The following is a 16038-nucleotide window of genomic DNA, read 5'->3' on the forward strand; positions in this document are numbered from 1 at the left end:
CTCTAAGGATCACTCCCTTCAATGTCAGGAGATGTGGACAGATCTGAGTGAATGGCTCAGATAAAGGGCTACCCACAAATCACATTGACTTGACGCAAGTGGGAAGGCACTGCCAGAAAAGGCTAGGGAGCCACATGCAATTCCCCAAGGCTTCCTCAAGTCCAGGGAAGGCCTATTTAATTGGGGATGGATAGGAGTTCTCTGGCTGTGATCCAGGACAGAGACCCTGCCCATCGCTAACACCACTTTTTTTTTTTTTTTGCAAGGACTACAGGAGAATGGCTTAATGTGACTGGAGAAAATCCAACCTGATCTTGGTTGTGTGCTACTCATGAGGATTTGCAGCCAAAATTTTGCAGCTGAATGCTTGTGCTGATAGCACCTGAGCTCTTTCTTCTGAAGGGAAGAAAGCCATGCCACCAGCTAGCTATTCCTGTGCCAGGCAACCCACAGCAAGTTCTATGGCTCATTCAGTATGCAGTTCTGCTTATCTCCTCTTACTCCTGCCTGAAATGGTGGTATTCATACACCTACTTCACTGGGTTGTTGGGACTAAATCAGAATGGTCTCTGACAAATAATAACTATTCAATAAATGATAGCTATATGGTAACTTATTCACTAAATTAATATTTTTTCAAGGCTAGTGCTGAGTTGGTGGAGAATGAGTATGATGATGGCATATACAAGAAATTAAAGTCTATTTGCTCAAATACTTTCCTATGAGGTAATTATATCCAACCCATTCCTTGATTCATTTCTGATTATTTATGAGTATATCTTTTTCACTAAGTATATTACTTTTTTCTCCTTTAATAATAATTTAAAATTACACAACCATCATTTTACATTGATTCCTGTTGTCATTTACATGTGCTCAAGTTTGAGTTTAAAATCACATTGGCACTCAACTCTGAGCCAATGAGAAAAGGACATTCATTAAATATGTGAGCAGTGTGCTCACTCCAAAGATAGCAAAAAGAATGTTCCACAGAATTGAAAATCCCAAAAAATGAGGGGAGAATGGAGTTATCCGGAGTTACATAGCAACAGAGAACACAATGAACCTGTACTTTCAGAGTTTCTAATGTATGGATATCATGAGCAGTGTTCAGAAAACAGCACTGAATTTACAGCCAAGATTGAATGTGTATTTAAGTACATGAAATTTTGCAAATTGCTTAATTTCTCTATGATTCATTTTCCTCTTGTTAAACAAGTAGTTTTAATGATTAAATTAGAATATACCTCTAAAACACCACACATAACACAAAATTTGCACACAATAAAGGTTAACTCTTATTATGCTGTACTAAAAAAATATTTTCCAAGGTGCATGCTGAAAATAAGCAGAGGTAGAGAACGTGCTAGAAATATGAAACATTTGAAATTTGTTTTGCTAATTGTCCATTGGGTGCCTTGAGCTTTGTTAGATTCTGTGATCCAAAGGCAAATAAGATTGACTGTCTGAATTCTAGGTCCCAGAATCTTAGTTAGTGTGGGACTTTTTTAAAGATTGTTTTTGCAAATGTGATAATTGTGAAGTGAGGAGCTAACACTTAACTGGAGGAGCTAAGCTGCATTGTTGAAGCCAAGAAAGCTAGCAGTTCATTTGGGCAGATGGTGAGAAGTAGGCTGCCCATTGGCATACAACAGCTCTGCAATCCAACAGCTGGAGAGGGCAGGAGCTTGAGTCCTGGGCCTGGCTGCAAACCCAGCTCTGCCACTTCCCATCTATGTAGTTTGAGCAAGTCAACCATTCTAAGTTTAGCTATCTCATTTGCAAAGTGGGGAAGTGGAGTACTATAGTTATCTGGTAATATTTATTTGGGTTCTATTGAGAAATTATAAACTGTGTAGTATAGCGTATATAATAAACACTCATGGACATATGATAAGCACTCAGGCAACATTTTCTGTGTATAGAATTATGAAAATTAATGCTCTTTATATTACTATTTCTAATTCTATCATTATTATTATTATCATTCTTATTATTCTGAAGTCCCTGGAGGGAACATAAGGAGTTTGATGCTTGTTTGATGGAAGACTTGGGTACCAGAAACATCACTTACTATCCAGGGACCTGGCGATCTGTACAATATGGTCTCTGTCTGACAGAGTTTAAGCAACTTTGTCACTTGACTTCTTTGCAACATGTTTGCCTTTTATGTAAACAAAGTAAACCAGAATCTATTTGGGATTACATCACAAAGTGATAGAATATGTGTGAAAAAAGCTTTGGAATGGCTAAAAAATAAATGTTTACTAGGGGAAATGAAGCGGTAAAAATTGAAAAGTCTCAAATTCTTTCCCGTATTCTTCTGTGTACTAGTTGTAAGGTGTTGGGCAAATTACTGAATCTCTCCAAACCTCAGAATGTTTATCTGATAATTGTAGATCATATTAACTAACACATTGTTATATAATAAAAGAGCATCTGACAGGATGGTGTGGCTTGAGGTGGACTATCAATAACTCTTAGATCCCTTCCACACAAAAAGATATAATAAAATGCCTCATTAAGAGGAGACTAAGTGAAACTTGTGGTTTCCACCCTTTTTATGTGAAAATATTTCAAACACATTTTATATTCTGGCAGTAGTCTTTACTTTTTCTATTAATTTATGCTGAGGGCATAGCATACTTAAAAATGAATTGCATGACATATTATTTTTAGGCTAGAGAGAAAAACATTCTTTGGTTTCATAACAGTTGACTGGTTATACTAAATGGACCACTATTTCTTTTACTAAATTCAGAGTGTCTACATGAAACATCTATAAATATAACCCCTGAGAGAGAGTTCTTACATTTGAAGATTAGGATCTAATCAATAATACTAGATTTGAAAAAATATGTACTTGGATAGAATCTACAAACATGTATCAATCCCTGTATCATCTACCTGTGTATCTACAAAATGCTTTCATTTCTGAATTAAAATGTTAAAGTTGAACAATAAAGTAAATATTGACATATATAGGCACAAAAAATCTTCCACAAGTGTCATTCCTATCTTTATATGTCTTTATATATCTAAAAAGTCAGTTTCAATTTGCATTTTGGCTTTTAAAAATCTCCTTTGATATCCATTTCAGTGTGCTGGAGAAACAAACACTTACGGTATGCACATCCAAACACCTCGATTCGCATTCCAATTCTGCCCTTGGGGTTCCATTCTAGGGGGATGAAGCGTAGAAATCTGGCTTTGATAGAAGGCTGGAGCCGATAGTATACTACACTGTCTGCATTTACATTCCCTGAAAAACCCTACAAGAAAAGGGAAAGAACAAAATCAATGTATCTGGAAGACTATCCATCTTGCTTTGTCACCTATAATGTCTCTGAGCAATGTATGGTTTGATTTTTCAGTATGAAAAGTGTCACCTTCTTTAACAAAATCTTATTAAAAGTTCTGTCATAATGTCTATCCATAGAAGTTACTATTGCCTCTACTTTTTATTAAGAGTAGTTCAAACTCCACTATACCCATTAAAAGAGCTTTTGACTATACATGATACCCTCAAAATGATTCCTTTTGTAAAATGCAGATTAAACATAAAAGTTCATCATGTCTGTGCCTGCTATTGTGATAGCATAAAAATTTGAGAAAATATTGGAAAACTGTTGTACAATTCAGCCAAGAAGTTGCTGACATCGTTGATGAGTGAGTGAAGTTATGACACATTCCAGCTGTATCACTGTCTCATGTACTCATAAACAAAAGCATCCCCAATATTCAAGTAGGAACTATACTATGATAACAGATTCCTAAGCTTCATCAGTTCATTGTCCAATACATTATTCAAATTGTTTAGGGAAACTGGAAACAATAAGAATTTGAAAAGTCCTGTAATTAGACTTACAGATTCCAAAATTCAAAAGCTAGAGAGACCTTCAGAATGATGCTGAGATAGCATAGCCAAATTACAGATGAGGAAATAAAAGGCCAGAAAGGTGAAGAAAACCTCTGGTATTTGCAAAACCATTATACAGAAAGAGCAGGAGCTGAGTGCTTTCCACAATATCAGAAGGTGTTACCTCACACATAGCTCACCTGCAAACCCTACAAGCTACAGCACTCAACATCTAAGCCACTTTTATTTTCTCCTGCATGACACACTCCAGGCATGTAGAAGTCAGCAAGAAGCAGTAGTTTTCAATAATTTATATTTCATTTTTATTCCTCCCCTTCACCCTCCTCTATTTCTTCCTATTCCTCTTCTTCATTTTCCACTTTCTTTAACTGTGAAATAAGCATATATAGAAACAATGTGAGGAGCATGCACATATGCAGGCTCATGGTACCTCCCTTTATCGTGACCAGATCATTAAGGCAACCTCAGGTAGATGGGCACAGACAAGCACTTTAGGAGCCCTAAAGGGACTCTGCTTCCTGTGTGTGCTTTTCTTTCTATTTGGCAAATATCCCATTACTAGCATCTACCTAAAATATTTTCTAATACATTCAAAGCAAAAGTTGAGTGTTTCATAATCAACTCAATTTGATTCCCCTGAATAATTAATTCTCCACACCTCCCACTCCCTCATACACTCAATTTTAGGGTTTAAAGCATATCTGCGATGGCACTTCCAAATTATATCCAAAATATGGGCATCTCTCTTTGTCTTAATTACTTTCTCATTGCTGAGACACAATGACCGACATCCACAACTAGAAGGAGAAAAGGTTTTTTTGGCTCACATTTATTTTCACTCCACAGCTGGTTGGCTCCAAGGCAGAGCAGAAAAGCATGACAGAGGAGAAAGAGCTCATGGCATAGTAGGCAGGGAGGAGCAAGCCATCAAAAGAAGAGGGTCCTTCCAGGCTACACCCATAATGACTCACTTTTTCCCACTAGGATTCACCTCCCACCATCACACACAGCTATAAACCCATCAGTGGACCAATCCAGTACCACACACCTATGGTCCAATCACCTCCCAAAGCCCCACCTATAAGCCCATGAGGCTTTGGGAAGGCATCTAGCTATAAGCCAGAACACTCTTCATCTCACCTATATCCACCATGTTCCACAAAGTGGTTTCTCAAGAACTACCTCAATACTCTTCTTGATTGTGTTTATTCTTCTGTTTCCCAGCAGCTCTTCCCCTAGGAACAGCCAGGAAGATATACAGAAGTAAATTAAGCTTTGTCATTCCACTGCATGCTTCACCTCTTGAGCAAAATCCAAATTCCTCACCTAAACATAACCTTGTCCACTGTGGTTAACCACATTGCTCTCTCTGAACAAGCCACAATGAGCTCCATTAAAGGCTTTGCACCAGGAGTTGACTTTACTCTGAAAATTCTTCATCAGATAGTTTCACAATCATCTCCTTCTGTCATTTCAAGTCTTAGATAAAATATTTACCATCCAAGAGGCCCTTTCTCATAGTTTCTAAAATAGTGCACCTGGCACCTGCACATAAAATCTTCCTATTTTATCTTCTTTATATTTTTCATTATTTTGGGAGTGGGTCTTGTTTGATTACTTATAGGTTTCTTCACAGTATCCTACTAGAAGGCAGGTGTCACTAAAGTAGGAACCTTTACTGCCTTCCTTCTAAAATACTAAAAACACTCCCTGGCCCAAGGTGGTTCTCAATAATTGATACTTGTTGAATGCTTATGTTTGGAAAAGACTGGGCTAAAAAAATAAGTTTCAACAAGTTTCTCAAATACATAACCTCTCAGAGGACATTCTTATGTGAATGTACACTGTATCACTAAGACAAAGAGAGTTACCCAACATATCTCAAATTTGGTCACAGAAATATCTTCTCCCCCATTTTTTAATCATTGATGTTGATTTTTGGGGGGTTACTGTTGTTTTACAGAGCACATTCCTAGACTGTTTCACAGAACATAAACAGGGAACATTGTTTAATCCCACAAGTTTCTAAACTCTAATAATCAGACCTTTCCAAAAAGTTCCATTCTGTTCCATGGGTCAATATTACTAATTGAGGGTTTGGTAAGAAAGATTACATGTGTTCTATACTGCACTGCTCAACCCCCATTCCCATTCCATCTCTACAGCACCATCGACTCCATTTTTTAGAAATTCAGAACATCCACCTGAAAATTGGATGTCCATTTATTCTCATTGTTCTTTCAGAATGGTCAGTTGATGTGGAGCACTGTTTCTCAATCTCAGACTGCACATAAAAACTTCCCAGTGCTCAGACCCTGGGTATAGGTGTGTATACATGCACATGAGTAGGTATACATGTGTGCACGTGTTTATAAGCTCTACATATCAGGGAAATGTGCACCCAGGGTTGAGAATTCGGTCTACAGACATCCAATTCTAATCCACAGCAACATGCTGTCTAATCAGATCTCATACTTTTGATTCTATTTCCTGGGTGCCTCTGGCAGACTAATACATTCCTTAATTATGATTCCTTGCCAAGTGAACAGCTGGATGATTAATTATATAACACTTCAGAAGATCTCACTTTTTTTTACAGAATTAGTGTAAGTTCATAGATTTAGATAGATGTCACTACAATGATTCAGCACCTCAAGGGACTGGAGAGAAAAGATGCATAGTGACAGTGACAACTGGCGGTGAAATGGAACGACATCTATCTGTGAATGGCAACCTTTCGCTTTTTATCTGATAGCTTTATAAGTAAACAGAATTTTGACAACATAAAGAAAAGTATAATGTACATATTATATAATTAATAGAAATACTTCATTGGCACATTTTTAATTTTTAGCAGTTATAACTTATGGAATTGTGAATTTGATGATATAGAACTTTCAGCACATTTCAGCCAAATCTGGATTTTTAAATGAGCATGTATTAACTTTATAAAACTTAGTAAAATAAAGTAAGACAAAGATATAGGAAGTATGTATCACTATACAGCAGACAAAAGCATAATGTAGGAACACTCAGGATACCTTAAACTTTTAATGCCACTATCATTTGGGAAAAACACACATTGTAACTATTTATTAAATTAAACTGATTTATAATATTTGCAGTATTTTACTCCACTTGTTGAATTTTTTTATGTCTAACATAACCAAGATTCTGTTTTTGGTTTCAAGATTTAAGGGGGAAATATTCAGAGTATTTGTGAATGAGGCATGAGGTTAGTGCTGTATTACTTTATAAATGAAAAGTCCAATGCATGCAATCAGGTTTCAACTGTATTTCCTTTGCCTAGGAGACTTTCCCCCAATAGGCTATTAAGATTTTTTTTCACATACCATAACGATTCATAAGGAAATGCATGGGTTTAAATGCCTCCTTCTTTCTAAAAACATTACTTGAAGATTTATGTCTTCCTTTAAAGACTTTGCACTGTAGCTATGTCAGAATTAATTGAGGCACTTTTTAGAATGCAGATTTCTGAGTCCCTGAGCTCACAGATGAAAGGGGAAGAGCTGGAATGAGCATATCAAATGCACACCGAATTAATTTTATGTGTATGGTCTTTGGCTCTCTACACATTCTGGTTTATGGATAAATCCCAATCTTTCCCCCCTTCCTATTTAATCTCAAATCTCAGAGAAGAAAAGTTTGGGAAGGATTCATTATGGTTAACCTCCAAGTAAAGAAATTAGTAATGTTGGACTGCTAAAAGAAAATATCATAAACTGAATAGCTTATAAAACAGACATTTGTTTCTCATAGCTCTATTTCTAGAAGCTAGGAAGTCCAAGATTAAAACTCTGGCTGACTCCATGTCTGGTAAGGACCCATTTCCCAGCTCATAGAATGCTATCTTATTACTGTGTTCTCACATGATAACAACGAAAAAGTATCTCCTGTGGGCTATAAACATGGTAGGGATGGTGGGAGGGAAAGGGGAAAGGAAAGAAGGAAAAGGAAAAATTATGAGAAAAGAAAAAAAATGGAAATGAAATCTATGTAAACAGGGAAGGGTAGAGGGGGTGAAGGGTGCACAGGTAATGGGGAAAAAAATAATAACCAATATTCATCATGTACAGGTACAAGCACCCAATGATAGATGTAAACATATTGTATACCTAAAATGTACCAATAAAGACTTTTTCAAAAAGATGGTAATTCCATTCCCATGACAGCGCTCCCAAAAGTTCTTACTTCCTAATTGTATTGCTTTGAAGGTTAGGATTGCAACATTGAAGTTGGGGGAGAAGGCAACATAGAGACTAGAGCAAGAAGCAAATGTGTTCTACATTATCAACATAAATGTCTTAAACGTGAAAGTTTGTGGCTCAGTGTCAGGCACAGCTGAAATGTAAATGCAGCTTTAATATTTGCAATAACCCTATCAAACAGTTATTTTTGTGCCCACTTTACAACTGAAGAAAATGAAAATTATAGAGGTTATATGCCTAAAGTCACAGAGATAAAAAGTGGCAAAGCAAGAATTTAATTCCAAGCTTTTCTGGCTCTAAAGCCCATAATTTAGCTAAGTCGTCAAAAGGCCTCACTCCAACAGCACATGAAAGTAAATAACCTACCCTGGAGGAAATGTGATACATTATCTGAAGATTTTTTGCTTTTTCTCATAATTTCTTTTTAAAATCTTTTACACATTTGAGAATAATGAAACTTGGATTATTGTTGAACTGAAACTCAGCTCTACTGACTCACTTTTTTATAGACAAAAAAGATTACTCTATTAAGCCTTACAATTTCTCAAGATTATTGGAATAGAATGAAAATAAAAGACTAATGTTCAATAATCAGTAAGACTCTTGCAGAGAAAGAGCAATCTCATAGAATATAAGATATGTCATCACATCATAGAATATATAAAATATCTAGAAGTAAAATCAAAGTTGTGTGTCTTATGTGATAAAAATCAAAAGCCTTAATTATACTTTTGTTTTCTTTTAGACATGATGATTTTTAAACTTAATGAGGTATCCACAGATGATTTAGAAATGTATTCTAACTAAGACAATTTATGGAGTTAATGAATTAAAGTTTCTCATAGAATTTGTAGATTTTCCTCAGCGATTCTCAAGTTCATGAAGAAGTTTAATGGTACTAATTTCTTTTTCAAATATTAATTGAACAACTCATGTATAAAGGCCAAGACATATAAAGATGATTGCCCATATGGCAATTCATAAAGAGCTCTAAAACATCACTATAATAAATCAGAAATATAGGAATAATTATATATAATTATATAGCAAACTGTAATTACATATCAATCAGTCCACCTTCAGCCAAAATAAACATCAGCATCAGTAGAAATGTAACACAATAAGGACAGGCAAATACGAAAATCTTGTCATTATTGATCTCTCTTATTATGGGAATTCTAGTGACCTACATGTAACCTACACATGACATATTTTCCAAGTACAACTCATTTTGACACAGTCAGCTAACATACAGCTACTAAATAAATCACAGCAACACACTGTCAAATAAAAATCACTTCTTTATTTTATGATGTCAGTTATAAATCTTTACTAAATGTGTATCCCAAGGGAATATTTAGTGTGAAAAGTGCAAAAGAAAAGCAAAGGAAAAAATAAAAACTACCACAAAGTGAGGAAATTTCTAACACCAACCTAGATAAAAATAACTTTTAAACATATTTAATAAGACATTCTAATTATATCTACAAAATTGGACTCAATCTTATGTGTGAATATAATTATTTTGTTATAATAAAGAAATTTCAGTGACAGTCTAGAATTTAAAAGTTTTGATCTTCATATATAGTAAATCTTAATTTTCAAAATAAAAGAGAATATAATTTTATTAATATAAAATCAGTTTCTAACATCCATCAGAAAATATTCAATATCATAAAAATATTTCTTGAAGGGCCATGCATCACTTTTGTTTTTGTTTTTTGCAGTGTAGGGGATCAAACCCAGGGCCTTATGCATGCTAAGAAAGTGCTCTATTACTGAGCTATACCCCAGCCCAAGGTATCAAATTATTAATGGCTGTTCAGAGAAATGCCATCCACTATATTAGAATCTAAGGAGTTACAAGTTTGTAAAATGTATGATTTAGGTCCTTTTAAAATAGAAAGGATTGAATTCTCAAGAGAGAAAGATCAAATGGCAAGCAGAGCAAAAGCATGTGAAAGATACAACCTTGGTTATGCTCCATAATTATCATTGTTTCTTTTTCAGAAAAATGTACATTTAATAAGCCAGTGTCTCACACACTTCTATATTTCCTTTTTTTTAAATTCTTTTATTGGTACATTGTAGGTATACAACACAATTACATTTCTCATTGAGAATTGTACCTTTACATAATGAATCTTGGTTCTTATTTTTTCCCCATTCCTAGCCCTCCCTTCACGCCCTCCACCCTTCCCTATTTACAAAGACTTTCTTTCCATTTTTTCCATTTCTCATCATTTTTCCTTTCCCGTCTTTCCTTTCCCCTGCCCCTCCCACTACCCCTATCCCTTTGGACCTTTTCTTCCTATTTTGCATTATCATTCTAATCAATGGTACATTTTAGGTATACAATATAATGACATTCATCATTGGAAATTTGCACTTTACATAGTCTCTCTTGGTTCTTATTTTTCACCCTTGCCCAGCCCTGCCTTCAACCCCTCCAGTCCTCCCTATTTACAAAGATTTTGTTCCTATTTTTCCATTTTCTCATATTAATCCTATTTCCTTCTATCCTTTCCCCTAGCCCTCCCACTTCCTTCCCCTTTGCCCTTTTCTTCCTATTTCACATTACCTATTATACATTTAGTCCTTATTTACACTTTCAGTTTCTCACACGAGAGAAACTATTCGGTATTTATACATGTGTGTCCTATTTATTTCACTTAAGATTATCACCTCAATGTGCATCCACTTAGGTATAAATGTCTCTAATTTCTCATTTTTTCTGGTTGAGTAGTACTCCATTTTATTAAAAAAAACCCACATTTTCTTTATCCAGTCTCCAGTTGATGGGCATTTGGGCTGTTTCCAAGTTTTAGCTATTACAAACTGTGCTGCTATGAACATGGGTGCACATATATCACTGTGGTATGATTCTTTTAATTCTTTGGGGAAGATCCCCAGCAGTGGAATACCTGGGTCAAATGGGACTTCCAGTCCTAGTTCTTTGAGGTATCTCCATACTGATTTCCACAGTGGTTGCACCAGTCTACACTCCCACCAGCAGTGCAGCAGGGTTCCTCTTTCCCCACAGCCCCGCCAGCATTTGTTATTGGTTGATTTCATGATAGCAGCCATTCTTTCTGGAGTGAAGTGGCCAGATGTTTATAGAGTCTTCCACCCCACAAAATCAGAATACACATTCTTCTCAGCTGCACATGGGTCATTCTCCAAAATAGACCACATACTCACACATAGAACATGTTTAAGTAAGTGCAAAGGAATTGAAGTTATCCCCTGTATATTATCAGACCATAGTGAGATGAAATTGGAGATCCATAGCAAAAGAAACTCAAAAAATTTCATAAACACGTGGAAATTGAACAACACACTTCTGAATAACCAATGGGTCACAGAGGAAATTAAAGAAGAAATCAGACAGTTCCTTCAATTAAATGACAATGACAATACAACATATCGGAATCTATGGGACACAATGAAAGCAGTCTTACAAGGGAAATTCATGGCAGTGAATATGCATATTAGGAAAACAAAATGAGCCCAATTAAACAACCTGATGCTGAACCTCAAGCTTCTAGAAAAAGAAGAGCAGGACAACCCCAGATCTCATACAAGGGAGGAAATTATAAAGATCAGAGGAGAAATCAATGCAATGGAGACTAAGAGAATGATACAAAAAATCAATGAAGCCAAGAGTTGGTTCTTTGAAAGAATCAACAAAATTGACAAACCCTTAGCCAACCTTGTCAGAAAAAGGAAAGAAAAGGTCCAAATCCATGCAATAAGGAATGAAAAGGGTGAAATGACAAAAGACCCAGCAGAAATCCAGAGGATCATCAATACCTTCTTCCAGAACCTATACACCAATAAGATGGGCAACACAAAAGAAATGGACAGATTCCTAGATACATATGAATTACCAAAGTTGAATGAAGAAGTCCATAATTATTGTTGAAACACAGCAATAAATCGTTCTATGGAAGCACATGGACAGGTCATAAAGCTTGCATTTATATGGGGGTATTACAGGTACAATTTTGTGGAAGACCAAATTTTTATTGAGATGGAAAATAACTTTAAACCACTAAAAAAAAATCATATTATTGTAATACTAGATTGGGAAATTCTAGACAAACCCCCCGATGGAATGTAAAATGGGGATTAATGAGCTAAAAAGACAGTAAAACACTAAATGTCCATGATCTGATAGAACAAGAAAACCCCAAAATGTGAGCCCTACATTTGAGGCTCTTTCTGTTTATATGTGAGAAAGGAATTCCTTATGAGGAGAAATGTAAGCTGAGTAGCTTATTTTACAATTTCACTGGAATAGGGATAAAATTTTAGTTCTAGATCCTTGAAGGATGAGAAGGTACAGTAATGTAGGTTTCTATGGTTTCTTTGTCAGAATCTAGGGGATCTACAGTTTAGCATGAAGGATACAATGCGGTAAAACAAGCTCTCATAGATGACACATCAGTTTTCCATTTTTTCATCCTGTGAAATTGGAGCTAGGTGATCAGTGAGGTATAATGCTCCTCATTGTGTGAAGAAGTAAATGAAAATACACTCTGTGGAAAGATGCCCTTCTACATCTTAAATTGCCTGTTCACTTTTTCTTTTAAAATGTCCCACATACAATAAAAAACAATAAAATACCAACAAAAACTCTTCTTAAAGAGAAACTTATTGCCTTGAATACACACACACACACACACACACACACACACATACACATGGTATGATCAAAATATATGATTACAGCCAGATATTTAAAATTTTATTACAGAAAAAAAAACATTAACATTTTCCTGAGTGTTTTTAAGACATGTGATAAAAAAATATATATATAGTGAATGCTGCAGCCAAGTGCCACCCAGTGGAAAAGCAGGCATGTGAAAGCATTATGGTGTGTTGATTCGTCTTATTAATGGGATCTGGCACAGCGCAACTTCTGGCTCTTTCCCAAAGCAAAATGACCATACAAGGTAAACATTTTGGCTCAATGCAACTAAAGACATTGACAAAGAGGGCTCGCAGAACTGCTTCAGAAAGTGGCAAGAACGATGGGATAAATGTGTTTGAAGACAGAAGATATATTTTGAGGGAGATTAATGGCAATGTGTCACTTACCTTAATAAATCTTTTTAAAATATCACCCACTCCTTTCCTCGTTTGTTTTCAATTTATTTTCTTCAAGGATAGACTCTTGTTTCCTCTTAAGTGAGAGGGGAGAACTCAGGAGTAAAAAGTAAAAATCAATGACTTCTCAGATCCATCAGAGAACTCAGGTCTTATTGTGCTATGGAATGAATTGTGCCCTCTCAAAATTCAAACATGAAGCTCTCCTTACAGTGTGATAGTACTTAGAACCAGAGCTTTTGAGAGGTAATTAAGTTTAGGTGAGGTCATGGCAGTGGGGCTCTCATGGACAATTAGTGCCCTTCTAAAATCAAGAAGAGAGGTCAGACCTGTCTTTCTGCATCATTTGAAGGCACACCAGAAAAAGCCAATATTTGCAAACTAAAACAAAGGCCCTAGCCAGGAACTCAAACAACCAGGACCTTGGTCTTAGACTTCTCAGCCTCCAGAACTGTGAGAAACAAATGTTTGTTGTTTAAGCCACACAGTCTGTGGTCTTCTGTTGTAGTAGCCTGAGCTAACAAATACACCTGACAAAACACCACCCTGAAACCTAGAGGTATGAGATCACATGAAGAGTTTGAACTAAGATCTGCCTACCTGGGATAGAAGTCACCCTCACCTAAACTGACAGGAACACTTCTCTAGTGATTTTGATGGGCTTCTGACTGGGCACTAATAGAAGAATGAGAAATTCCTCAGGACCACAGAAGCAGAGGGGCCTTTACATTTCTAGGGGCCTTACAGCCAGGAACCCCGCCATTTTCTCTGTGAGGATCAGAGCTTCCCTCCTGGCTTGCCAAGGATACAGGAGAAGTAATTGTGAAATATGACCAGAGCATCCTCTAAAATTAAAGCCTACTGTTTTGAGGAAAAGAATTTTCCAGGGCCTATTCTAACTGGGCAAGAGACTGCTTCTCACTCTATAGCTTCCTAAGCCTTCCCGTCTCAGTTGAAGGGAGAGGAGTCAACAGGAGTCAGTCCTTCAAAGAAATAGACTGAAAACTCAGGAGCAAATGAGGGAAACAGAGTAGAGAAACATTTGTAGAGTCACAGTTCTGAAACGGTACCCCTAGAATACTGAAATTTAACTGGGATCGAACAGAACACTCCCTCACACAAGTCATACCACCACACGAATGGGCTCTAGCATGATCAGAGTGGGTAACAGTTGAAAGAACTGCAAAACACCGTCTGTCTCCAAAGAGGATTCTCAAGCCAAAAAAAGAATGCAAACAAGGGCAGAGGATACATTTTAGCCCAAGTGTATCCCTCCTAGGGTACCTACAGCAAATATTAAATATAGCCTGAATCCTGACCAGATCAGCATAAATCCTCACACTAATTATCTGCTGGACACAACACCTCTGGTTTTCAACAAAAACATTATAAGGTAAGACAAAAGGTAAGAAAAAAAATAGTCTGAAAAGACAAAATAATAATCAAAAGAGGACTCACATACACCACAGATGTTGGAATTATAAGACTATGAATTTAAAACAAAAATCATTAATATTTTATGAGTTCTAATGGAAAAAGTGGTCAACATACAAGAACAGATGGGTAATATAAACAGAAAGATGAAAACTAAAAAAGAGCCAAAGGAAAATGTTAGAAATAAAAAAGTATAATGGAAATGAAGAAAGCCTTTCATAGGCACATTAATGTATTCAACACAGCTAAGGGAAAAATCAATAAGCTTAAAGATCAGAAAATACAGGGCCTGGGATTTAGCTCAGTTGTTCCGCCGCCTGCTTTGCAAGTGTGAGGTCCAGAGTTCGATCCTTGGTACAAAAAAAAAAAAAAGATAAGAAAATACAAACTTTCCACACTATCCTGCAAAAGTAAAAAAAGCAGGAGAGGATATCCAAAAATTTCAGACAATTACAAAAGTTTAACATGCATAAGTGAAATAACAGAAAGAAAAAAGAGCAAGTGAAGAAAAATAAATACTTTAAGTAGTAATTCCCAGTATCTCTCCAAAATTAATGACAGAGGGCTGGGGATTTAGCTCAGTGGTTTCGCCGCCTGCTGTGCAAGGGCAAGGACCCAAGTTCGATCCCCAGTACAAAAAAAAAAAAAATTAATGATAGATACTAACCTACAGATTCAGGAAGTTCAGAGAATAACAAGTTAAAAACAAAAACTACACTGACTCACATCATATTTAAACTACAGAGAAAATATTTTCAAAGAAGCCACAAGGGAAAAATTAGAAAAATAGGCTGTCTCAACTTGTTTATAGTGATATCAGCATAACCTTAATATTAAAATTGGACAAAGGAAATTTCAGGAAGAAAAACAAAAGCCAATGTCACTCATAAACCCAATAATCTTTTAAAAATAGTTGCAAAATAATTCTGGAATATATCAATATAGGGAAAAGGATAATAAGTTATATCTCAGTAACATTTATTCCAGGAATGTAAGGATTGCTTAATATTTAAAGATCACTCAATATAACTAATCACATTAAAGAAAATGTGGTCTGTTCAACAGGTGCAAAAGAGTATTGGGTAAAAATCAATGTCCAGACATGATTGTAACTCAGGCAAGTAGAAAATTTCTAAATCTGCAAAGGGTACCTACAAAAATCTCACAGCAAGCATCACACATAATAGAAAATACTGACAGCTGCTTTGAGTTTGGAAATGAGACCAATGTGTTCTGCATAGATTCTTTCATTCAACATGTAGTGATAATTCTAATTAGTGCAATAAGGCACAAAAATATTTAACAGAAAATAAGTATTGAAAGGAAGAAAAAGCACAACAATTATTCATACATTGCCCAATAGCATATGTAGAGAATTTTGAA

At 35.9% G+C, this 16038-nt stretch overlaps 1 protein-coding gene across 5 annotated transcripts in view; it reads right to left on the reverse strand.

The window, feature by feature from the left end:
- Cntnap4 (contactin associated protein family member 4) overlaps positions 1-16038 on the reverse strand; it is a 307565-nt gene that overhangs the window by 160388 nt on the left and 131139 nt on the right. For 4 of the 5 annotated variants that reach the window (XM_087204279.1, XM_004842822.3, XM_087204275.1 and 1 more), the window contains exon 4: positions 3125-3272. In XM_087204279.1, the coding sequence (XP_087060405.1) occupies positions 3125-3272 (148 nt within the window). Of the gene's footprint in view, positions 1-3124; positions 3273-5020; positions 5080-16038 lie in introns of those variants that run through there. The other variant, XM_087204295.1, reaches the window with a different exon arrangement.

This window comes from Heterocephalus glaber, unplaced genomic scaffold (genome assembly GCF_053883595.1).
Source record: "Heterocephalus glaber isolate CG9 unplaced genomic scaffold, H.glaber_assembly_v1.0 deba00000071, whole genome shotgun sequence".
Lineage (NCBI taxonomy): Eukaryota > Metazoa > Chordata > Mammalia > Rodentia > Bathyergidae > Heterocephalus > Heterocephalus glaber.